Raw genomic sequence first — 27317 nt, forward strand, 5'->3', positions numbered from 1 at the left:
AGCTCCAAGGAGATTATGTTGAAAAATAAAAAAAAATTTACCCAAAAAAAATTGTTTTTATACTTCATTCTAAGGACTTATTGAACTACCCTCGTAGTTAACAGCCTAAATCATAATAATTCGAAATCCATGGGTTTCGATGATTTCAGATATCTAACTTTTTTTTTAAATGCTCAAAATTAGAATTAATACGTTTCTCGTAAATGGAATGAGACACGCCAAAAAAGGCAACATTTATTAATCCAACTAGAAAATTGTACATTAATATATAAGTTATAATTATAAATAAGTATAATGAGAAAATTCATTAATTAAAAAAAAATGTTAATAATTTGAAGAGAAATTTAAAAAGGGAGAGTCGGATTAGCGACGGCCAACTACTGTAAATAACTCTGACCGCCCGTAACGTGACGAATACAAAAGGAACATTATATACCGTCGCACCGCTCTTAAACAAACCACTAAGAGGACCTTGAAAAGAACCCAAATCTCTTAGACTATCTCAGAGACTAAATTGTTTTAAATCGACTTTGCTTATAGTCTCAAATGGGCCACACTATTTCGCTGGAGAATAATCAGAGATATCTATCGGTACGGGAAGCTTTAAGATTAGCCGTCGGTTATAGGGACTGTACTCATATTATCGTTATGATGACAGAATGCTGTAAACCTCCTTTCAAACAAATATTTTGCTTTTTGGTCAAAAAGTAGGTCATCCGAACATTCTCAGACCTTAATCACCCATTTTCAGGTATGTTAATAACCCTATCTAAACGAGTTAGAATCACTAAAAGCAGTATTATACACCCGTTTGTCGTTCTGTACGTATATGAAAACGTTAGAAACTTTAAACATCGGATCCGTACATCAGAAACGTTTTATAGAAACGTTTTCTAAATCAGTAATTTGCACGGACTTACGAAGTATTCCTTCACGTATTACCAATACATGTCCGGTTTCATAAAGTCTTACTTTAACTTGATTATTCAACATCTTTTATTGGTTCTAGAGAAACTAAAATGTGCAGTATCCCTAGTATGGATCCCTGGACATATGTGGATACCAGAAAACGAAGTAGCAGATTTCTTTGACTCTGCCGAAAAAACTTTCGATGAAATTTGCCACAATTACTTTACAGAAACAGAAAAAAATAAGAGTGTTCTTTTCACCCAGCTTTACTACATATACAGTAAAAAACCCTGATTCTCATCATTCACTGCCCTTAGAGAGTGGATAGTATCCCTATGCCGAAACGGAACTAACTAAAGCTCTATACAAAATTCTGAAATGCCCTCCCCTCTTTTGGTCTTGCCAATTACTAGCCAACCCTTTAAACTTACGTTGGCCGTTTTGTGCGGTGCGAATCTTTCTGCCAAAGGGTTCCTCCCGCAAGGAGCGACCTCCACATTATCTTTTGAATTTTGGCCGCCTTGCTACGTACATCTGGAAACCGGACTGCCATCTCTTGTGACTTGGTTATGACTGGATATATAGGAGGCTTTTAATGAAGCAGGTATATTGCCAACGCATAATAAGAAGACATGTTATACCTCAACCGGCTATCGCGATAGAGAGACTTTAAATAACTTGGAATAACTTTCTAATCTTTTTTGTTAGCTAAATCATCACCAGGAGAATTTCGTCCATTTTCTTTAGCTTTATGTTTTTTCAAGTTGATGGAAAGGCTCATCTACAACAGACTCTCGTGGTACCTGGAGCATAATCACATTCTGCCCCCTTCTCAATTTGGTTTTAGAAAGAGACGATCCTGTGCTGATAACCTCGCTATTTTATTATTTGAAAATTGTTCGGGTTTTCCAAATGGTGAAGTTGTGGCTAGCCTGTTTCTGGATTTGAAAGGTGCGTTCACCAAATTTTAATCGAGCATCTCGAAGAGATTGGAGTTCTTGGACGAATAGCTAGATTTATCTACAATTATACCTCTTGCCAAAACATCCCACGATGCAGTACAATCTGACTCGCTCATGGTTGTATTCTCAGTCCTATAAACTAATCTATTTATACTAGAAAAATACACCTTCTAATCACTGGAAATTGCATTAAGATAAAGTTTACTGATGATATCACTGTTCTTTGTCGTTATACTGACCCTGCAGTATGTCAAATCTCTTCAAAAATGCCTCAAGAACATTGATAATTTTTTTAAACAAAGAAGTCTTGAGCTCTGTCCAGAAAAAAAACCAAATTAGTCCTTTTCAACAGGCAGAATCTCAAATCTAGATACATCTAACTCATCATATACCTTATCATTAAACAACATTATTGTATTTATGCAATGAAATGAAAAAAATCTTAAATATCTTTAGTATAGAACAAATATGGATGATTCATTTTTTAGTTCTATGGAGGCCTTTAGAGGTAACTAGAGTTCCTCTAGGGAGAGTTGTGTCACGTTACCCCCTCCACTAACCGCCGCGAAATCGGAATCGGAAATACGTAACGAAGCGCGAAACATTTGAAATATTCTTAAGAAGAGGTTATAAGTCATTATATATTTTCATGTAGTGATTGTTTTGAAATATGCTTTTTTAATGAAGAATATAAAGAAAACTTGTTCTTCTGCGTCAACTAAGCTACGTTTGATACTTTCCAGGAAATGGATCAAATATACAGATTATTGCACCCGGTTGTACAAAATTGCTCTTTCGTCTAAAAATTTGTAATCAAACTAAATCAAAGAAAAAAAGACATTGAAAACAAATGATAGCAAAAGCATGGCTATGTATATAACTTACCAATAAGAATTTAGCTTCTCAGAGTTTTAAACTGGAAAGAAAAACGAACTATCTTCTTTTTTTAACTGCAATTTGTCTTCCATTATTACTTGTATAGTATAACTTATAAATTTGAAATGTAATTTCAGATAAATGATCACATGCAGCATGAATTCTCTGTGATATTTGTTGTATAATTAAACAAGTTTTAATTGAAATATAATTTCAAACAAATCATTATTAAAAACTTTTCTACTTTATACATGTAATTTACATTTTAGTTGTATCATAAATCCTTTCTGACGTTTTACCTATTGTTCTGAAATGGAGGCTTATTTGAAAAAAAAAAGTTTTTAGAACTAAAAAAACATTACACACACCTATTGTAAACAAAGGGTTTTTAACCTCATAAAAATACTTCTTTTATTACTGATTTCTCAACTCTGTTTTGAAAAACTTTTATTTTGGTCTTCTCTATGATTGAATTACATTTATTTTTATTCGAAATAATTTAATCAAAAGGAATCGAAGAAAAAGTTTAAACCTCAGAATTCAATTTCTTTACTTTACTTCACAAACAATAAAATTAGACATTTTTCCCCATGTTTTGTCTCATTTTAATTTTTTTTTCGTAAAAATTGAAAATTTGTAGTATAAAATTTGATTTAGCCAATTAAATAACTAATATTGTAAACATTCATGTCATTAAAAATATTATTCTTTACATTTTAATAATTTTCAATGAACAAATCGAAATAATTATTATTGTTATTCTACTTACTATCTATTAGATGTTACAGCCTTTATCAAACAGTCTTAAATAATAGTATTTTTTTAAAGTGTGTATGAATAAGATTTTTTACTTTTCAAACATTTTTTATTATTACACCTACATTATTATTTTTATTATATTTATTTACTATTCTAGCAGTGCCTGAACATTAAATTTGACTTGAAACTCGCGCCAATTTCAAAACATCAGATTCCGCTTTTGCGGCACCAATCATATGCGGAGTAAGTGGTGACACAACTCTCGCTTGGGAGCGTTCCAGGGGACCACCCGGGTGCACTTCGAGCCGTTCCACGATGTTAGGTAAGTGTTGGGCTTCACTCGGGTGAACCGTTCCGTGATCACTCGGGTGAAGAGTGGGGGTCACTCGACGGGTGACTATTTCACCCACTGAAACTAGGTAGGTGGAAGTGAGTGAACAGTGAAATTGGCGGGTAGAAGTGGCGCGAATCGCAAGTTTAGTCGTAGACTAAAGTTTAGTATCTTCATAATCTAAAGTTTAGTATCTTCATCACCTTCCACTATTATTGAACACATCACTGTTTGTAATAACAATGACCTCATTATTGAAGCAGCAATTAAAATCTTATCCTGTTCTTGCATTTTTTAAACTTTTGTGTAACGTAACCTCAACTATGTTTCACCAACATACACCTGACGAACACTCGAAACCGTTAATTCTACCATTCTCCTTCCACTTCACCCTAGTAAACTCCGCCCACTTCTTTACTTCAGCCACCAATTCACCCGGGTGGTAGCCTGGAACGCACCCGTTGAGGAACTCTGGGGGTAGCCAGGGTTGTGCAGTGACGCGTCACTTGAGGTTTTTGACGTATTATACGTAAAAAATTTGTAATACGTAAAAAATCTGTGTAAACAATAAACGTAATAAAGATGGTGCAGTCGGATAGAGCATAATATAAATTCACTTTTTTGAATTATACTTATGTGTACCGGCTTACATTGTTGCTGTTTATCAGAACTTCATTTGAAATCAAAATATCAGCAAGAATATCAAAACTGACACCACTCATTTTAGAATTATTATTTTGACTGCTTTCATCTAATTGCATCAATCCTTGAATGATTTGTTTGTTTATTTATAAGATATTTGCAGTTCGGATGGTTTGAAAATTGACCTGTGGTTTCTTAACCCTTCTTTAGCCGTATTCGATAATACGAGGTTGCATCCCTGACAAAATGCAATATTTTTACCATTTTTTTCAAAGGAAGGACAATTCTTCCCAACATGAATTCTTCGGTCTGCCGCTTCTATTCATTGTCGAAGTTGTAGAATAATAAATTTTTTCATTCACTTTAAATTTCATGCATGCAACATAATATCGCATACCGCTACCGGCGCAATTTTAAAGTTATGGAACGAAATGTGATAATGCCAACACCATCTTGAAAACGTATATTACGTTTTGTAAAAAACTGAGGATGTAATATACGTACGTAAATTACGTCAAAAACCTCATGTAATTTACCTAAGGTATATTACGTGCATAACCCTGGGGGTAGCTGATTACGAATTTTTAATAAAAAACGCAAAATTCAAAATGATGGATTCTAAATGGCGGCAAAAATTTAAAAACGTTGACAGATTGGACTGAAAGTGTTTACGCGGGGCGTTTTAAGAGTCACCGATTACGGATTTTTAATCAAAAATATAAAGTTAAAAATGGCGGAAATTTGGTAGAAAAGTTGACACATTGGGTTAAAAGTGCTTACACTGCTTACTTGTCCGTTTTAGGGCTCATTGATTACGATTATTTTTGTTCAAAATGCTCAATTCAAAATGGCGGCGAAAATTGTGAAAAGTTGACGGATTGGGAATACCTGCAAGAATAATACATATTTATGAAGGCCTGTAAAAGTACACTGTAAAAGAGTTTTTTGTAAATATCCACTGCGCTTTTGTAATTGTACCTACCAAAACCTGTAAAATAACTGCGTTCAAGAAAGTGAACTTCCAACTATAAAAGTAAAAACACCACATTAAATGTAGTGCTTTTACAAAATTTTGGGAAAGTACCTTTTTGAAAGTAGGAAATAATTGAGTAAAATACTGCCTATTTTCAGAGACGAGAATTCCCAAAATGTTTTAAAACCACTATATTGAAAGTGGTGTTTTTACTTATTTAGTTAGAAGTTCACTATTACGAACGAAGTCATTTTACAGGTTTTGATACAATTATAAAAACACAGTGGATATTTACAAAAAGAAATGTTTACAGTGTAGAACATGCTTCCTATTTCCGTTGATATTTGATTCGCAAATATACATTTTAGGTTAGGTTCGCTAATGTGTTTTCAGGGTCTTCAGTTCATAATCTTAAATATTCAGACATATAGAATATAATTTGATTATTACAACTTACTTATCAATCTTGATATCTGTATTTTTCAAACATTCTTTTTTGGAACCTTTCGTCACGAGATTTTCCAGTTTGTTTGTCTTACTATGCTTTTCAAACGCATCAGGAGATATCACTTATTACTATTCCTTTGTACTTTTAACACATAGAAGGTAATATACTGCATAAAGACCAAAAAATAAGTCAAATTTAGTGGAATTCTTTATTTTGTTTACTTTTTGTAAACAACTTTTTGCTCGGCGCATCGGCGTGCAGCCATCTTAATATACCCACCTAACCTAATCTGGTTTGCGCGCGTGATTTAAAATTATAAATCAAACTTTCGCCCAAGCAAATTAATATTGTACAAAAGGATTACTGCGCTTCATTATATTTGTAAGATTGTGCATCATTCTGGAAAACATAAGTGTTATTTCATCCTTAAAATTTGATTAACCATTTTATTATTGTTTTCTTCCCTGTTCGATAAAATTCCTAAACGAATTTCAGGATTTGGTTTGCAAAGAAATCTAAGCAGCAAAGAACGCCAATATTTTTTCTCTCCGATTATCCTAGGAACCAGAGGAATTGCATCGACACCAGTGACCGCATCTCTATCGTGTGGAAAATGAGAACATGAAAGGCGGCAAAGTGTTTTTAATTGTATATAAAACATTTTAAGGCCATTTCGGCCACGGCCAATATATTTTTAAGGTCCCCCAGTCCGAAATCTTACGAATCCTTACAATAAGAGATAGCCTGCAACTTAAAAAAAATCAGCCTTACGTGACTAATAGACGTTCTCTAAGTGAATTCAAAATACTTATCATTAAAAAAGATTATTTCACCAATATAATAAATACTGAGAATTTGTTCTACAAGCCTTACTTTTAGACTAAATATTAATAACAGTACTTTTCTAAAAAAAAGTTTATTTTTTTTTTAGATTACAATTTTAACACCAGACTTCTTTGGCAATTTGTTGTAATGATATCAAAAATGATTAAGTCTATGACTTACAGTCTACGATACTTCTGTGATATTTATACAATATTTGTAAATTCTTTATCTGGAACAAAAGCAATTTCATTTTGCAGGGAATACAGGAATAGCGAGATTCGTTATACTCGTTTACATTAAACTATTCATATATCTAACTTCAAAATCAAAAGTTGAGGCCTAGAAATCGCAAAAAAAAAGATATTCTTATATTTATAAAGTTTTTATGCTTCAAAAACGAGTGAAACGCAAGGGAAGAATGCCAAAATTTTGGAATAATTGATAAAACTGTTCCATATGAAGAATCACAGCAAACTTTTTCTGACACATGGAAAGGGTCCCATACAAATTGAGCATTAAGAAATATTTGTAAGAAATTTTAATGCTGTTAAAACCTATCTTGGCATTTCATTAGACTAACTGTTAAAAAAAAAGAATTATAATTTCATCCGATGCTTTTTTCGATAATAAAATGTGCTCAATTTGAGAATACTTTAAAATATTAGGCAACATCTCATTAGAGACTTTAAAATTTGCAACAGTTTGTCAAATTTTGATTCGATGCATTCTTCCGAGTAATACAGAAAGTACAGTCTTTAATAATGACTTAAAAAACTAATCCTAATTCAAATCACGATGATAATAAAAGCATTTGTGTCTGACGGTGTAAACCGTTTTCGCATTGATTCCATATGAAAGTCAAGATTCATCGACGTAGTCGAATTTAGACACAATAATATTATAAGTAACAAAATGGCTTTTTATTTTACATCGATAGATAAATGGAAGTAAACTAAAAAAATCGAGTTCGTGCTCGTGAAATTTAATCAATGATTGGAAAATCTAGTACGGTCAGTACTTATTCTAAAAATAATAAATTTTAGAACCTATTTATAAATCCTCGTCAATTGTTTAGTGCGATTATGGTTACTCTCTCGCACTTTGGTCAAATAAAAAGAAAAAACATGATACGTGTCAGAGTAACGGGAAAAATACTGCTCGAAAAAAATACGATAAAAGTCAACAGCAGCTAAAAATCGCGACTTGCCTGAATTGACTATAGCACGCGATTTGCAACTATTTACATAAATTTGTTTTGAAGATTTCAGCTCTTAAAGAGAAAAGTCTACATAGATTTGTTATATTAAGCGCATTAAGTGATGTTGTTCTGCCAATCGTTGGACAAATCGCGACCTGGCGATATATATTATGCAAAAATCCCAACAAGGCAGCAGGACTTGCTCATTTCTCTATCAATCGACCTGGATTGTAGGTATTGCTACCTGAATTTTACTTATAACATAATGTATGCGTGGCGGGATTAAATGGTAAGACATGATAATCTTGACTTGATAATGGGATTTTTTTAGGAACAAGTTCGAGAGGAAGGAAGGCCTGCTTCGTTCGCGTTGTGATCTTCGTTCGTCGGATCTCTGCCTGCTGCGGCATCGACTTCCAATAATTCCTCTTTATTCGCAGCCTGAAAAAAATATTGTTATTTTGTAATAATAAAGTACCTAATACAGGCATCAAACTCTTTTCAGATTTGAAAAATAGTGTAAGCTGTATGTTAAAAATTATTTAATTTCAAGCCCTTTAAATTTGTAATTATTCAAGTAAACGTTTTTATTTCAAATTATTTAATTCTGAAAACATTAACTGTTTAATGATTAGGACCCTAAAATTGAAATAATATGATTAAAATATGAAATTTATTGTTCATTTTTTAATAATCCAATTTGGAATTATTCAATTTCGAAAATTTTCGACTTAAAAAGATTCAAAATTTCTCAGTTTGAAACGCTTTTAATATAAATTTGTCAAATATTCGTTAATTTAGAGATATTTTTTTAGATTTTTTGTATACTTACCCGATGAAAAGTAGCTAAATCATTAATTTATTTATAAAACTGTCTATAAAATAAAAAATATCTATCTTCTACCTGTGCCTAAATGTTTAAGAAGAGCTAAAAATTATGATGTGTATGAAATTTGTATACAGTGTTAGAAGTTATGATTAATATTCAATGATTCGTAACAAAAACATTACTTTTAGATATATAGCGATATATGTAAATATTTAAATAAGGATGTATATATGAGTAATATAATAAAATATACATATACATAAAATGGTCAAATTTATTTATAAGGATTCATTAAGAAATAATAACATTTGTAATGTTCTCAATTTAAAACTATTCAACTATTTAAGCTTTCAAATTAAATTGCTATAATTTTTTGAGTTTTGATTACAAAAAGTACTGCTTTAAAATGAAGAAACAGTTGACAAAGTCATATAATATGAGGTCTTACATAAAAATAAATAATAGATAAAGTGAATTCTGGATAAATTCCTGCGAGTCTGAGGCCTGGCATTAGTATAAATAAAAATTCATTTACAGTATACAGAAATTCTCATGGATAAGTGAAAAGGTACAAGGTATATATTTCGGTTCAGTAAAAATCCAAAACTAAGTTTGGCCTACCTCTTTAATCATATGTCGGCAGTTCTCTACTATAATTTTCCTCTGGTCAACTCCGTTCGTAAAAGCTCCATCTGATTCACGCAAACTGCTCAAAGTGTTTTTCAACTCAGTCAATTCCGCTACAGTCATTTCCAGTCTTGCTTCCAGAACAGATCTAAGATAAAGAAAAAAATAATTCTTCGTTACTAAAGCAATTAAAGAAAAACCTATCTTCAAATATGAATAATAAGCGAAAATTAAAAATTACTTTTCATCTCGCAGCTCGTGAATGCACGTATCATTGTCAAGCTGAATAATACGAAGGACTTTTAAAAGCTTCGTAACGAGATTATCAACGTCAATTACTTGATCGACGAGACTAATTGCCGGACAATAATTCAAGGACGTTGGGCCATCTTGAAGGCCGATTTCTGACTCACTCACAGATTCGTAATTGTCGTCATCTTCATCTTCCACCTAACATTAATCAAAATGTTATAAAATAATGTTTACTTTTAAACATGAAAGCAAATATTTTTTAAATATTCAACCAGGTCATTTATAATAATAATTATTGAATACTAATTGTTTTATTATATACGTTTTGAAAAGATTTAAACATTTCAGAACTCCAAGGCACTTGAAGGTAAGATATTGAATAATGTAGTAAAACTTATTTCAGACTTCCCAGCCGAAAATTGAATAAAATTAATGTAAGGATCATGCTCCTAAGATTTCAAGTCGAAATACAGTGAAGTCTCCTATTTCCGCGGCCTTAAAACGTAAAGATTCTTTCATTTCAAGACTGAAGGGGCCCCCACCTCTACCGCGACCTATAGATTATTTTTGTCAAGCGACGTTCATTGGCTGCCACGGCCTTGTCTCGATGCGCCCCCTGTAAGCAACTTTTTCAATGTCTCATTTTCCGAAAAACGCAGATTTATTTACCATCAATAATGATACAGAGAAATACATCCGACTGGAGTAACTCGCGGTGTAGTACTTCCTAGAACTGCTGGACCGCGCAGTTTCACAGCTTAAGGGGCAAGAAATAGTTAATTGCAGTACGCGGGTACTCATATGCGGAAATTGAGTAATATTATGCTGCAAACTGACCCGATTTGCACAGTTGAAAAATTCTCGGGCCGTTAGCCTGTATGCATGTTAGTGTTTTTCAAGTGTCTTGCAAGTGGTTTTGTTGATGTATGATAAATTTCCAACTAAAAATCAATATAATAGAATCAAAAAACGACTCAAATATTTCGCGGAATAGTGAGTTTTGCAACATGACGTCGCCGACACGTTCATGCTGGGATAGGTAAAAATATCTGGAAGGTTAGCATATAGTGTAGTGCTTGATATAGGAGTGCAGACAACTTTGTGGAGAAAATATACTAAACGTATAGTAAGTTGTTTGAATATTAATATTTTTAAAGCATAGTTCTGGACATTGCAGTGCAGGCATGTTTCATTCGTTTGTCGATTAACGATCTTTCAGTGTCACGAAATACAACCGAAGTGAAATTTTGGATATTTAATTTTATTTCGTGACACTGAAAGGTCGTCAATCAACAAAAGAATGGAAAATGACTAAGAAAATACATTCTAAACTTGACAAATATTAATATTCTGACATTTATGACTTACCTTTACGTTTAGAGTATTTTTTTAGTAAAAGTTGTATGGATTTCCACAACGTCATGCTAAAATACTCAATTCAAAACAAAGAGATCTCGCTCTTCGGGTCTCTTTTTCATTATCAGCCACTTACGCGGGGGAGAGCGTACAGGGAGCGTGGTGGGAGATCTAGAAACTGTGCAAGTTGTAATAGCTGTGTACGGGGGACTTGAAATAGGGACACAAATACGAATGATCAATAAATCAGCTGTATTTTCGATTAAAAAGATGACATTTTAATTTTTAAAAATTAACTTTCAACCATAAAAGATGAATTTTCGACCAAAAAGAAAACCTTACTACGAAAAAATGAATTTTCAACAAAAAAAAAATAGTTAAATTGTCAACCAAATAGTACAATTTTTAATCTAAGGTGATTAATTCTGAATTAAAAATATGATAGACTTTTTAATTAGGGATGCACACTACATACAATCAATCTCAAAAGTCGCTAATCTTTCAAATGATTTATAAAATCCGCAACAATAAATCTATCATTAATTTCTACAAATATTGATGGAGCCTTACAGGCGTGCTCTAGAACAAAATAATTCAGTTTAAAATTGTTGATTTAACAGTAGCTATTTTAGAGATTTAATTTTTTCTTTCTCTTTAGAGAAAAGTTACATTATAGGCTATTAGGGGGGGGGGGGGGGGGGGGGGGGGGTAAAAATTTAGAAATCATAAGTCATTATTGATATAAACAATGATAGTTTACATTTTTATAAACACCATCCTAAAACTCTAAATGACTACTGTCAATCAATATTTGCAGAAATTAATTATAGAAATCTCTTTTTGCCGACTTTATACATCTTTTTTAAGATTTGCGACTTTAAAGATTGATTGTATGTAATGCATATACATCCTTAAGAGGAATTAACTTTTAATTAAAAATATAAATTTCTAACTAAAAAGATTACTTTTCTACGAAAAGATGAGTTTTGAATCTAACCGGAAGTTTTTTCGTTCTATAAACACGAATGTTCAACAAAACAGTTTAGTTTTCAACGAAATAATTACATTTTCAACCAAATAGTAGAATTTTTAAACCAAATAAATGAATTCTAGACGAAGAATATTCTAGTAGACTTTTTAATTTAAAAGAATGAGCTTTCAACCATTAAAGTTGAATTTGCAACCAAAAAGATGACCTTTCTACGAAAAGATAAAATAATAATTCAAAACGACGTTTTTTAAATCCAAAAAATGAATATGAATATGTTCTATAAAGGAAGTTTTCATTCTGAAATATAAAAAAAAATTTAGTATTTGAACGATCCAACAACACAAGCTTCAAATTTGTAAGAAACATTAATTTTCGAACGAAACATTATAGTAAAAATCTTGAATATAAAATGATCTTCAATATTTTAACAGAGGTGATTAGTAACATTGAATAAAAATCCAAACACATTTTTTTGAAAAACGAGGCGATCTGTAACAAAAATCTGAAAAATTTCCAGTTTTCAAAAGAATTCACGGCTTTTTCCCGGTGCTCAAAATCCCAGACTAATTCTCCGTTTTCCCGGTCAGCGGCCATACTGCGGGGTAGTAACTCGCGTTTAGGAATAAATATTGTTATTTATGAACATTTTAGAACAACTTTCAAGTACATTCTAGAAGATACTTTATCGATTAATAATATTGCCGTACAAATTTCGATTATGAATTCTAAATTGTAGATTTTTTCTTATGTCTTACGGTCCACATACATTTCCAATAAAAATTGAGCCAAAAAAATTTTCCAACTCAGAATTTATTATAATTAAAAACTCCTTTCACAATCCTTAAAAAAAATCTAAAATTTAGAATTCATAAACTTCATCTGTCGAAGAAAAATTGGATACTCATCAAATCATTTTACAAAAGCTCGATTTTTGACAAAGCCCGAAATAAAAAAAAATCGCTCAAAGGGAAATCGTCACTTAGGTTGGGAGGGTTTAAATTGACTACGTCTTACCTTTCGCCTATGTAAAATAGCGTGTGAAAGATTCGTCAAACTGATACTTTCCACTTTAAGCCTGGACTTCTTAAAACTATCTTCTTCAGTTTCTGGGACGCTCAGGGCTCTTCTCAGAGAGTCGCTGCTCGAAACCATATTGTGCGAATACGTATCCGGTAAAGGTACGTCTTCCAACACACTTTCCATCATAAGACAAGGCTCGGTTTCAAAATCAAGTAATTCGGACGAAGATTCTGTACTCAGTTCTAAAAAAAGAATTTGGTTCTTGAATTAATTTACCAACCCCCTCAAAACTCTTTGCTAGGTTTTTCTAGAGATCCTCTCCTCGCTATACCGTAACTTTAATATTTTTATTTTTCGTGAAAAGTTTAAGCAGTGTTATTTTTTATTAACTCTTTTAGTTTTGGAAATTTTGAAGTATATATTTTTTAAAAATAAATATTATTACCGGACAGCGGCAACAATCATAATTAAAGTATACCCCATGTCTCAACTCTGCCTTGAGGATCTCTAGGTTTTCCGATTGCAGATTTGACGAGCAAAAAAGGCGCCACTGAACTCAAGGTGTCTACCGAAATTTCGTTTACAAATTCGTTTAAATATCGGAATGAACATTTTTCCCGATTTTCTCTTGTAATAGTGTAATATCTCTTTTAATATTCATTTATTAGGATCGGTATGATTTTATCAAGAGGACCGGTTTAGGAGAAGTTCTAAAGAAAACAGCTTCAAATGAGAAGTCACAACATCATGTGTATCATAAAAATGGTTCATTTATTACTTTTAACCCAAATTTTTAAAACAAGGAAGGACGACTTGCTGAAGGCATGTCGAGATGGACTTAAAAAGGAAGTGCCTTAACGGAGATTTTGGGATACCAGGTCGAATCCCTTCGTACGTAAAGTTGTAGACCCTCCCCCTGCAAGTGGGGATCTGCAGGGGGGTTTATTTTCCTAGCTACTCGTGAGACCATCATGGCAGAAAAAATCAAAATAGCAAAGAATAACAAGGGTTGCGCCGCCGGACCCTAATCTAACCCACACCCAATGAGGAACCGCGATGAAAACCGCTAACATCGATGACAACATGCAAGTTGCTGCGGTTTAAGGAAAGAAGACTGTGTTCTCTATATTGAGGAAATCCATTAACGGTGCCCCGAAAAAGGAAGCGCACATAGCGCGGCTCTCAAATAGTAGCCAAGACTTCAAACAAGGGATGTCGGAGATCGCAACAGCATCTGGCGCAACTCCCCCTGGATGGGCTATGGACATTTGTAAGAAGGACTCCAAAAACACTCCCCCGAACAGGGAGTAGAAACGGCCTGAGGCTCTGGAAAGACAGGGCCTTACTTTCGCACATATGGATAAAAACGTCCTTGTGAAAGTTATTATCGCATCGGTTTACCTTGAAGCCTGTCTGTGGAAATCTGTAAAGAGATTTATGTATTGTCCCGCGAGAGGGCGTGCACGCAGTTATGACCACACCTTCATCACGCCGAGGACCATCGTAATGTACGCTGCAGATATCAGGTCGCGGGATTGGTTGGTGGAGAGAACATCATTGTTTAAGCTCAAGGAGGGACTATATGTGGACAACCAATGTGAGTGTCTTCAAAGGTACCGCAGAGCGGCCGTACTGATTCCCGATACTTCCAAGGAACCTATGATCGTTCTGAGGCTCATGTACCACCAAAACACCCCTAGGATTTTTCCTCTGTTGGGCTGTGACGCATGCTCCCACCATACAAGTTGATGGAGTACACACATCAACGCCAGAAGGAGATTTAGGTAAATACCTAGTAGGTACTGAACTGGAGATCCTTAATCCTGGTGACATTCCCTCATTACATATTAAAAACAGGAGCGAGGTTCTCGATTTGACTATGCACGAAAGAACTGAGGAGAAAGATAGTGGGCTGGAAAATGACCGAAGGAGCGTCTTTTGGAATACAAATATATCTTGTTCCAGTTAGCCCTTGGAAATCTCAAAGGTAGGCTCGTGAAATTACCCAAAAGCTACGGCATTAAGGAACAATAAGGAATACGTCCACACATAGTGGACTTCAGCGGGGAAGGCAGGTCTTGGAAACCATCGCTGCCGGTGATTTGTTGTTCTACCCATTTTCATTCATTTTTAGTATGTGGGGGAAAATGCGGAATGGCAAAGATTCTACACTCAAGTCTTCAAAACGATACGTCGATGGGTTCTACGAAGAGGCTATCTTTTCGTTACCGTTAAGAATTAAGCTAACTTCATTTAGCTATTTTTTCAGGACGAATAAATAACCTATTATTTTTCGAAACATTTTCTACTAATTCAAAACGCCAGAATTTTGTATTACAGTTTATAATGTAATTTAGGCTCCTATAACTTTCAAAACAAGAAACTTTCAAATATTTTTATTTTTTTATTTCTTATTTCTGTTCTTTTTAGAAACCATCGACATGAAAGTACCAACACTATGCGCCCACTGCGGCGATAAGATACATGATCTCTGCGGAATAGCTACGCAGTGTGATAACCACTAGCGCGAGTCACGCGATGAGTTGCCTGACAAGAGCAAATATAAGGACTTGGAAAATTAAACACACTAGGCTCCCGAATGACATCGGAACACTACCAATTCTGGAAATGAAGCAAGATAAATATGGCTCCAAAGGAAAGGGCGGGAAGAAGGATCAAGAATCTCTGACAGCACAGGAAGGGTAGTGGGATGCAGATCCCACTTTGACAAAATGCCATCATCTTTCAAACGAAGGTCTTGGCCAGCCTCCATTGCCCCGACAAATTAATGAAGAAAAACGCTGATGGTAGGAAGATTAAAATCTGCTCGAACAGACAAGCGACATTAACTGCAGTTGAAAACTTAATAACATCAGAGCTGGTTTGAGAATGCTTAAATGCATTAGACGAACTTGCGCAAAAGAACAAAATAAACCCTCATGTGGGTTCCTAGTCACATAGGGATCATGAACAATGAAAAAGCAGATCAGCTGTCGAAAAGCGACATATTAATTGAATACACAGGCCCAGAAACGGGACTGGAACTAGCGTCTTGCTGCATCGGGATGGCCATCCAAAACAGGATCCGAATAAAGCACCGAGAATACTGGGAACTAACTCAGGGTTGCCAATAGACAAAGGCCATCCTGGGCTATACGTACAAGATCGACAGAACTAGGTAAATCCTGGGTTTACCCAATAAAGACATAAGGACAGTGGTTCAGATTCTTAAAGGGCGCAACCACCAGAACTATCACATGCACAATATGGGATACAACCCCATAAAAGAGTGCAGGAAATGCCACAGGGATGACAAACATCTCTGCATGTTTAAAGTCAGTACCCGACATTACCTAAGCCCCGGCAACAAACCCTTTGGTTCATTTTCATGGAACGTAAATAAATTATAACGTGATCAATGGCTGACATACTGTTCTTCACCGAGAGGTCTGGGGTCAACTGCTTCAGCTTGAGCGCCTGGTGGGCTCCATTGGGGCCCTCCGCCCGACTATAAACTAACTAAGCTAATGGTCGAAAGACTTGTGGATAGATATATGTCCACGATAAGGTCTTATTAAGTAGATCACTTCACAAGGGGCGACACGCCTATAGAGTTGGCCACTCGACCAAAACGGCCCTAAACCTCTAGAGTGGTAGTGAACAGGACGCCATGATAGTACATGGTGTGTCAACTGCAATCGTGAATCGAATTTGCTGTGGAATTTTATAGTGGATGCACCGCTTCATCTACTTACTAGTCAAGGATACCACGCTATAAATTACGCGGACGACATACTGGTCATCGAAAGGTCAGCATCTGGATGCGCATAAAGACCCGATAATCAGTCAATCCAGTTTAAAGTCTCGATTGCAGAGAATCAGGGGACTGGTTCTAAGAGGCGTCACTGGTGCCTCGAAGTCAATACCTATAGTGGCATTGGTGGCACTAACAGGCTTAGAGCCTGTTAGAGCCTTTTGCTATCTCTTTGACAATAAGTACCGTATTAAACTATCCACAAGAGTGTAATGAGTTAACGGCGAGGCACAGCTGCCTAGTAATGGGGACAATTACTTCACAGATGACTACAGTAACAAGGAAAAGCAGAAGCCGGTGCCTATCGTAAAAAGATGATGCCCCGAATAAAACAACAACTACGTCGCTACTAGTATGGGAGTGCTTAGAAGCACTGCACAATCTAAAGACGGAAAACCGAGTGACTCTACTTTGGATCTTTGGACACAGTGGCATCAAAGGCAATAAGATCTCGGACAGGCTAGCAAAAATAGCAGCGAGAGAAAACTTCACTTGCCCAGAACCAGTTGCAGGCATTTGCAGTAGATTAGTCACAGAGGATATCAGCAGTTGGCTGATCGAGCAACATAAAATAAGTGGAAAATGGCCACTGGCTGCAGACAAGTGGAAACACTCATGGGTTTAAATTCAAGTTCTAATCAATATGAGTGCCTGTGCGGCAAGAATGATGAAACAGCTATTCATATTTTTTGTCACAGCCTTGCGATTGCAGAAAAGCGGCTGCCACTCACTAAGCCAGGCGTATCGGCCAATAGCGTGGCTGCGGTCCTCGCCGCATGGAGAGGACTTTGGGCTCACGCATGGACCTGCAAGGCGATTACCCCAGCGTCAGAGACTCTTGTGGTCTCAACTCTAACAATAATAATAAAACCCATGTAAAAACTCAAAATCAAAAGGTAAACGTCCCAGTAATCGTGACCTTAGTGCCAGTAATCGTGACCTTAGTGCCAGTAATCGTAACGCCAATTTTCTTTCTTTTCATCTGATTATAATTATTTGCAATTCCACATGATACTATGAGATGCTAAAAATTAATGGGTTTTATCATGAAATTTTATTTTTAGCATATTATTTAAGAATATATTCAAATTATAACCAACTTTCACGATTATTGCGATTGTCACGATTAATAGGACATTTACCTTAATACGATCGAAAATATACTAGGAAAAATTGAAATCTTATTCCCAAATTGCGTGTTTATAAATAAAAATCGATCCACAAAAGATAGCAGAACTAAGGCAGAAAAAAAAGAAATTTCTCTGAGTTTGACTTTTAAGCTGACATTAATGCCATTAATAAACAAATGGATTGCCTGCGCCATGTTTTTGTTAGTATATTTTTTAGATATACCAACTTCTGATTGGCTGATAACTAAGCGACGACAATCTACTCGTCATACGTTTATACCATTGAATCGTATTATTTTATTATAAAAATCATTTTAAGTCCCTATGAAAATACCAGAATATATTCAAATACCTTTTTGAATTTGTTTGGCAGTCTCCAAGGTAGATTTCTTGTCGGAACTTTTTCCCATGAATGGATGAGTTGCTGCATTTCTAATCGCTCCAATCACAGCAGAAACGAAAGTTCCTCTTTTCGGACTAGGTGTACAATCTTTGATACTGTGTCTCGAACTCACAGGACTGGAATCAACGCTGCTGTTACTTTGACTGTAGGCTTCGTTATGGAATATTTCATCCTAGAAAAAAAATTCAAACCTCAAAGAAAAATAAAAAAAAAACTCAAATGAAAAAGATAGCAGGGAACTATACAATAGGTTTTATAATCAAGTGCAAGTAAAAATTACTTTAAAAATTAAAATATAACTATTAGAAATCGAAACATTTCAAGCTCTATTTTTAAAGTGTAAATTAATAAAGATGAAAATTACCTCAAGATCGTTTTCTAATATGTTGTACGACACTACCAACTGATCAACTAAACCCTCTAGTCGGTTCCCTAGTCCGGCAAGAGCAACCGAGGCGCCAGAAACTGCAGCTCCTTGGGCAAGTAAAAGATCCCTGCTTCTTCTCTCTATTGCATTTAATCTCACGCTCAGAGATAAATTCTCTTGCCTGTGAAAAGCAATAAAAAAATGACGAACGATTATAATACTTACATAATATTAATGTCAAGATTTTTATTAATGCCAACGTACCTTCTTTGTTCACTAATCCGTACAAGATGTTTGCACTCCTCAGTTTGCCTCTCCAATTCAGATCTTTGAAGAACTACAAGATCTTCCTTCGTTCTTAACTGAAAAAAGTATTTTAATTTATATAATATTTTATTTTGCTAAATGGTATAAAATACTTTGAAGCATTGCTAAGATTTTTTAATCATTTAATTATACCTCCATTTCAGCTTCTTTGAGCGCCTCTGCGAAAGAAGCTTTCTCTTCCTGGAGGAAATCTTGCATTTCACTCGACTCTGCTTCCAATTCCTGCTGCTGCTGAAGAAGAGCTTTTTGAGCTGCTAAACTTTTCTCCAAATCCTACAGGGAAAAACAATAAATATAATTTAGTTTTATTATTCAGGTTGACCACTTGTTTAAGACTCAGAAAAAATCCTTTTATTTCTAGATTTTTAAAAACTGTTCCCTTTTATTGAAATTTTGAAATCTACGCATTCAAAACCAAACAATTTATGCTTTAAAGTACGTTTTAAAAATATATATATATATAATTAAAAATTTGCCATAAGGACAACCGCAGGATTTCGCCGGGTACAAATTCAAAGCATACAGAACTAAACAACCTTCTTTTTGAAAACATTTCAATTCAAACCATTTTCAAAGCTTAAATTATAAAGTACACAATTTTAAATACGTTTAATTTGAACCAAAAATCTTTATATTCCAAATAAAAAAATTCTTCCAATATTAACGGCTTGATTTAGGATTGCTTCTCCTAATTTGAAATAAAATGTTAACAATTTGAAGGCTTTAGCTAAAAAATTATTCATTTTTAAACTTTGAAATTATCTACTTATTAAACTGGCAATACAACGTAATTTAATTCTGAAAGTTCTCAATTGAAAAATAATGATATAAAAATGAAGAATTTGGCTTCGAATTTAATTTGAGAACTTTATATGCAAACTACTTACCCTATTAAGCATACGACAAAGTGATTGCAAATCTTCAATTTCAACTTGTTGATTCGCCACAACTTGACCCGATGATTGCAAATGAGTTTCAAGTTCCAGAAAACTATCGCTGCCTTCTACAGAACGAGAAATTTGCAAAATAAGTTTCTAATTAAGTTTGTCACTTTCAGATCGCTAACTGAAATCTATGATCCATAATTACCTGGATATTCAGATTGAGGGGTACCCAGCATTGCCAAAACCCTCTGAGCATTCTTATTCAATTCCTCCTTCGCGAAAGCATGATCAGCCTCCTCCTCCACTAACCGTTTCTTTAACGCCTCAACTTCCGCCTTTAGCTTCCCATTCTCGACTTTTTTAGCATTAGTTTCATCCACAGCTCGTTTCAATTCAGCCTTCAATGTCTTTACATCATGCCAGGAACTTTCCGTCTGAATCCCTTGATGCGTTCTCTCACACGTTTCAGGATTCGGAATCCTAGTGGCGATTCCAGCAAACACATTTTCAATATCACTACCAGTCAGACCAGTCTGCACGCTCGTCTCATGATAAATTCGAGTTCTCTCGACAGTCTTTGTTTTCGGATAGAGAGGCAAGTTCCTATGAATTGCAGTTGTGTCTTTCGTATTTAGTGGTTTTTTAACCGCACTTCTACTCAAACTAGCCTCTCTGCTTCCTGAGCGACTCCTTCCCGCTGGCTCGCCTATCTCGTTGGGTTTGACATTCGAAAATCGATTTCTAGCTCTACGAGGTAAAGTAGCATAAGCTTCCAAGGCATTTTTATCTAAGCTCATAGCCATCCTATCAGTACGAAGATTTGTTATCTCTAGTCGCCCTGTGTAAACGGTTCTTGCAGAAGAGGGAGCCTTGCGAGCTTCATCAGAAGGAGTCGAAGGGTTTCGACCTCTAGTACTAGATCCTCCTCTTGATCTAGAGGCACTCGTTCCTCTTCCGCTTTGAGCCAAATCCTTGTTGATCTCGGTGGTTAATACTGAAGGCAGGGAATCAGGAGTTGGCCTCGATCTGGTTTTTGGTGTAACTGGACAAGGAGGTGAACGAAAAGACATTGAACTTCGACTACTGCCGGGATTCGTAGAATCCCTTGGAGTCTCTCGGGGAATCGACTTTTCTCTGGACCTTGCTCTATCTTTGCTGACTGATGGCGTTCGAGTGAGAATGTTTCTTGGTGTTATAGTTCGAGCTTTGGTTCGAGGAGTTATGGGAGTGAAGGTAGAATTTGGTGGAGGAGGTTTTGCTCGAGATACTTTTTGGGGTTCGACAGTGCTCACTTTTTTCTTGGTGGCGTTGGAGGTCAAGGCTGTTCTTTTGCCGTTGACTCGATTCACTCGGGCTGATATGCTTCCGGCTATGGATGAACTTTCGCTGCCACCCTCGCTTGTTCCCTCGCCTCCTGCGTTCAGTCTCATATCGTCGGGTAAAATAGCGCATGGATCTTCGTAGACGGAACAACAACTTACTAGACTAGAATCACAAGATGCTTCATCGAGGCCTCCGCAACTACTTGCATAGTCGACGCTGTTACTTCTTGCCTGTAAAAATTAATATTATAACGATACTTTCGACTGGGGTCATTATTCTCTTCCAGGGGCAAATATGTCCATCAGTTTAGTTTGGTCTTTAAATTTAATATAGATTTAACTGTTGAGTTGTTTATAGTCAGAAGAACAAGGAATTTTTCCAAAAAAGGTGAAAAATAAGATTCAAACATAAGAAGCTTGCAAACTTTTGCTTGAATTTTTGTTGTTGTAAATGTCCTAGTGATGGATAGAAATTGAATATATCTTATTTAAAAAATATAATTTTTGTATTGACGGTTAATTTCGTAAGAGGGGAAAAATTACCCTTGGGATTTCAGTGGCGCAGCCTTCCACTCCACTATCACTTCCATCTTTGCTCTCCTTGCTCTCTAAGTCTTTCTTCTCGTTTTCCAAAGCTGATATAGCCTCTTTCTCTTTGTTGAGTTTCGACTCACTCACGTGGATCACTGTTACATTGCAGTCGCTGTTCATCGTGCCTAAAAATTGAAATTAAATTTTTACTAACACGTTTTTATTACATTTTCATTCATTTCTTTTTACTTCTAGATAATCATTTAAAGAAAGTCAAATTTTAAAACAGAAGCCTTCAAAGCTATTTTATTAAACATAAATTTAAAACCAAAAGTACTTAAGCGATTGTTTTAAATATTGCATAAAATACTGTTAATTAAACAATTTTAAACTATGTTTATAGTTTGACAACTGATTTCTACCTAAGAATGTTGTGTTCTACATCGTATTTCGTAGAAAATATCGTAGAACAAACTGTCCCACATAACAAAATGCTAACAGTTTGACAAAATATTCCAATGAAACAGATTTTTGTTGATACAACGTTATCTCTGTCAAGACCTGGCATTTATAGAATACGACGTTTGAAACCGAAGTTTTGAAAATTTCAATCACCTAAAAATGAACAATTTTAAACTTGACGTATTTGAATTGTTTAGAATTGTACAACATCCAGTTAAAAGTTGTCGATATTATTCAATTAAAATAATTAAATTAATTTACTCTTTATTAACGAAAAATATTACCCAGTGTTTATAATTTAAAGTTCGAAACTTTGAAGGTAGAAACATTTTTAATTTATACTAAATTTCATAGATTCATAATTAAACATTAAAAATAGAGTAAATAAGTTGTACACTTACAAAACTCAAACATTTGCTAGTGCAGAATGTCGAATAGCATACCCTCAAAATGTTTAGATTCAAATGAAGGTCTAATAAATTAAATAATTTAAAAGTTGTTAAAACCTTGACATTTTTAAATTTTTAACTTAAATAAACACTTTCATATTTAAAGGCATATGATATTTATTCAATGAGCCGTATCCGTTTCTGCGTTATTTTGCTGAAAATTCGATAAATTATTTTAAAGAACATGAAAACGGACGTCTGTGCACTCTTATATTCGTAAAAATAATTATTTTCTATTTTACTGACCTATTTTTCTCAAAAAAGAAGAGTGCATGCACTTTGTGCACAAACGTCCGTTTTTTATGGTCTTTACCATTTCGCCAAAAAACCTCAGAGAAAAAGATATGACTCATATAGTAAGTATCAACATGGCTAAAAATTTGAAATGCTTTAAATTTTAAGGTTTAAATTAAAACCTTGCAATTGCTAAGGTTTTGAAAATCTTCAGTTTTGCTGCCGAAATGTATAACCGTGTATCACTTGCCGCAAAGGCTTTTACAATTCAAGTACTTTTGCACGGAACAGTGACTTCTATCAGAAAGGCTTCTTAAGGTAAATGTCCCAGTAATCGGGACGATCCCAGTAATTCGTGAGTTTTGAGGTATAAACGCCACAAGTATTTTCCGCATAAAAATACAATCCTAAAAGATTTTTAAGTAAATTTGGACAGTGCTTGTTCTGGAAACCAAATTAGTTTTTTTATACAGATAGTGCACATGGGTAAAAAATTCGGTTAAATTTCAGAATAGGGGCGTCACCTCCGTTTTGGCTGGAAAAAATTGTTTGGCAACAAACTATTAGAATCTTTAATTAAACGATTAATGAAGCGATTTGATAAGGCAAATTTTAAAATTATTGTTACTTTTGTCACTATGATGTCTCCAATATGGGTCTGTCACGATATATCATAATGATCATATTTAACGAGGAGTTGAAATTGGGTAGGGATTTGACCAAAATTATTTTTTTCATTAGTCATAGGGGTGCTTTCCCGTCCCCTACGAAACGTTGGAAAAGGATAGAGTTTTGACAGAATTATTTTTGTGACCTTTCAAGATGTTTAAAAGCACCTGAATGGTAAGTTTAATATGATCATGCCGATTCGTGACATACCCATATTTAAGATATCGTAGTAACAAAAGTAACAATAATTTTTAACTTCTGTTTGGACAAATGGCTTCATTTATCGTTCAGTTAAAGATTCTTATAAATTTTTGCAGAAAAATACTGGTTTTCTAGCCCAACAAACTTCGTTAAACATTATCATTACGATATATCGTCACAGACCGATATTTTAAACATCACAGTAGCAAAAGTAACAATAATTTAACATTTTTGCCTCATCAAATCGATTTATTTATCGTTCAATTGAAGATTCTAATAGTTTGTTACCAAACAAAAATTTTTTTCCAGCCAAAATAGAGGTAACGCCCCTACTCTGCAATCTAACCAAAAATTAATTTATATTGCTGGTGGCGATAAATCACGAAATGTGGATAATTGCTTAACAATTAGGTTAGCAAAGGCGTTTCTTTGATTAAGCTTTTAATATGTCAAGAAATTACTTGATCTTAGGGTACCTAAGGCTAGGGAGTGTGGGCGAAAGTGAAAAGGGTTAGGCTAGAGAAGAAACAAAGAGCGTGTGAGGAGGTATCAGATACAAAAGCATAAGGAGGGTTAGGTGGAAAGGAATAAAAGAGACGGGTATGATGGAGAGGGGGTGATACTGTAAAGAGGGAAAAGAAGAAATGGAAGAAAGTGTCAGCGACATAGGGGCATGGGGGGAGAGGAGCTAGGGTAATGTTGGCGAGATAGAGGCCTTCCACAAACATAAATAAATTGTTTTAAATTGGAAAGACACATACTATCAGCATCCTCATCATTGAGGGTCTTGTCGGTCGTGGGAGAGTTCACATCTTCTAGTGCTCCCAAGTCCTGCCGCGGCACACTCTGCACCTTCAGATCATCTTCACTTTCTCTGGGGTTCTCCATCTGGAGGCTCAGAGGTCGCCAGTTTCGAATTTAGGTGGATGCTACCATTCTAAAACATAGAGACAGAATGGTTTTAATTAGAGTGAGAGTAAAGGGGGGGGGGGGTTGGATAAATCGACACATTCATTACTTCCGGAAGGAAATCAAGCGCCTATTTGAATCCTGATTCAAAGCAGAGGTCAACCGGATGTGTTATAGACTAGTCTTGAGAATCAACGAAGCAATTTCATGCCGGATCTCGCTATGAGCAGCAAGCGGGGCGATTCCATTTACTGGACTCAATTTCCATCATTCGATGGGAATCCAATCGGAACTAAAATAGATTCCTATGAAGCACGACTGGAAAAATATGATGCTATCTGTTTACACTCTCTTTCAAAATATGTACAGTGCATTTGAATAATTACGACATTAGCCTTAATTGCACAGAAAAGAAAATTAAAATTCATTATTTTCAATTTAGCAAGACGAAGGTGAGAAAGTATCATTATGTCTGCTTAAGAGCATAAAAATGTATCCAACATTAAGTTTGAAGACACCAGATTTTAAATAGAGTGGAAAATTGGAATGTGAAAAATCTGATATTCAAAAGACTTGGAATCAATATAAAATCAGAATTACTAATAATTATAACAAAAGCTTAAATTCTTTTAAATTGAATTTGACAAAATTTGACTAATTGCGAAAATTAGAATTGAAATATATATAATCTTCAAATCATGCAAATGTGTACACAAATTTAAATTATTTTTAGTTTTCCTTCCGCATTACACGTGTCTACTGATCCTATAACGAATGTAATGTCGGAAGAGAAAACACATTGGTTATTAATTATCAGACTCGCTACTAAGGCGAATCTACTTTCGTCTAGTTTCTACCTAAAAATAATTGGCTACAAATAAGTTTTATTTTAATCCATTAAAAATGTTTGCAACTTTTTGCTGCCAGAGCAGTGTTTTTTTAAATATAATTACTAAATTATTATTGTTCGATGTTCAAGGCATTTTTTGCAACTTTTAATGGCAAAATTTTGTTGCTTTGGATTGAAAAATTGCATAAAATTATTAATTATAAATGAGCCTTCAATAGGAATAAATTAATGACCTCAAGTGCATTAAACCATATCTTTTCCGATGAATCTTACAATCTACTCATATGTGTTTCGGATCGTTCTTACGTCGTAGATTGTATTTCGCCTGCCATTAGGGGGGTTTACCCTGAACTTTGATACCGATTTTAATAATTACCAACAATATTGATAATATATATTTTCCGCTTTATATAAAATTTTCAATTCGAGAATTTTCTGCTGAATTTTTATAACTTTAAATTTATAAGAAGTTTAAACACATTTTTAAATCGATTTTATGATATGTTTATAGACAATTCACATTTCTCGAATGAAAATACTTATTACTTATCCTATAAAATATTGCTGGTAAAAGACATTTCTTAATTGCCGGTAGGCTAAAAATAAAATGTAAAAATCAAAAAACTTCAATTCCTCAAACCGTGCGACGAAATTTCAATATTTTTTTATTTTTGAAATTTAAAAATTGGAATTTGTTCATTCTAAGATATGAATGTTTTCTATTTAAAAAAACTTAATGAACCAGTTAACTGATGGACTCAAAATCGACCTTGTGTGCCAGACCTGGCACTTAATTTCAAATTCAGATTCGTAATCAGCCACCAAAAAAACTAGGGGATACCATGTTTCATCAAACTCCGTTGAGTTTTTTCGTGATTTGTTAAAAGCGCGCATATATGCGTCATTACCAGTTTTACCACAGATTTTTTTCTGCGCCTATATGCTCTATTGCCAGTTAACTGGTTAAGAATCATTAAAATTTTACGGGTCTCAGCTTTATTGATTTTTTATTCAATTACGAATACAAAGTTTTACTTTAAAAATTCCCAATGTTTTAAAATTTGCAACTCCAATTTTGAAGATTTACGTTTTCAAATTTTCTGATTAGATTTTTTTTATACGTTAAAAAATCAGAAACCACATAATTTTAAAACATTCTGTTTTATTGTGCATCATTTCTTCAGTTTTGACCTTTGGTTGGTGCAGTAAAAAGTTTAAATTCTAAACTGAAAATTGAATATTCTAGAAATCTAGAGAAATTGGTTTAACGGAATGACGTTCCATTTTGAATTGCTTAATTAAATATTTTTTAATCGTATTTGTTCCAGGCACCATTAAGTTTACAATTTTTCAATTGTGAAAGTTTCATAGAAAATTTTGTTTGCAAAATTTCGTATTTTTAAATTTCGTCTAATTGAGAGTAATGCCAATGGTTTAAATTTGTATTTGATTTCAATTTGGATTATTATAAAAATCAGCATGAACTTTTAATTCGTTTGATTTTAATTTGGATTACTGTATATAATAATCTATGAAAATGGTAACGGTGTTCTAATTTGAATAACCTTCAAATTAGGATCTTATTCAATTCAGATTTTTTTAAATAAATATTTTATATTCTATCAAATGACAAATTCTTGGAATTACAATTTGGACTCTTAAAATTCTTTAAAATTAAGATTGCTTCAAAATTCATCAAATTCAGTTTTCAGAATAGACAATAGAAATTTCAATTTCTTTCATATATATATATATATATATATATAT

The 27317-nt window shown here is 34.2% G+C and overlaps 1 protein-coding gene across 6 annotated transcripts in view; it reads right to left on the reverse strand.

Moving 5' to 3' along the window:
* Positions 1-6801: 6801 nt before the first annotated feature.
* The window catches only part of LOC117178928 (early endosome antigen 1), a 50892-nt gene continuing 30376 nt past the window's right edge, over positions 6802-27317 (reverse strand). For 5 of the 6 annotated variants that reach the window (XM_033370492.1, XM_033370491.1, XM_033370490.1 and 2 more), the window contains 12 exons: positions 24553-24728; positions 21789-21961; positions 20129-21476; positions 19927-20042; positions 19172-19312; positions 18977-19074; positions 18710-18893; positions 18295-18517; positions 12993-13240; positions 9621-9829; positions 9374-9527; positions 6802-8364 (listed from right to left, as the gene is read on the reverse strand). In XM_033370492.1, coding sequence (XP_033226383.1) covers positions 8251-8364; positions 9374-9527; positions 9621-9829; positions 12993-13240; positions 18295-18517; positions 18710-18893; positions 18977-19074; positions 19172-19312; positions 19927-20042; positions 20129-21476; positions 21789-21961; positions 24553-24679 — 3135 coding nt within the window. In that variant the 5' untranslated portion in view covers positions 24680-24728 and the 3' untranslated portion in view covers positions 6802-8250. Of the gene's footprint in view, positions 8365-9373; positions 9528-9620; positions 9830-12992; positions 13241-18294; positions 18518-18709; positions 18894-18976; positions 19075-19171; positions 19313-19926; positions 20043-20128; positions 21477-21788; positions 21962-24552; positions 24729-24809; positions 24898-27317 lie in introns of those variants that run through there. The other variant, XM_033370494.1, reaches the window with a different exon arrangement.

This window comes from Belonocnema kinseyi, chromosome 8 (genome assembly GCF_010883055.1).
Source record: "Belonocnema kinseyi isolate 2016_QV_RU_SX_M_011 chromosome 8, B_treatae_v1, whole genome shotgun sequence".
Taxonomy (NCBI): domain Eukaryota; kingdom Metazoa; phylum Arthropoda; class Insecta; order Hymenoptera; family Cynipidae; genus Belonocnema; species Belonocnema kinseyi.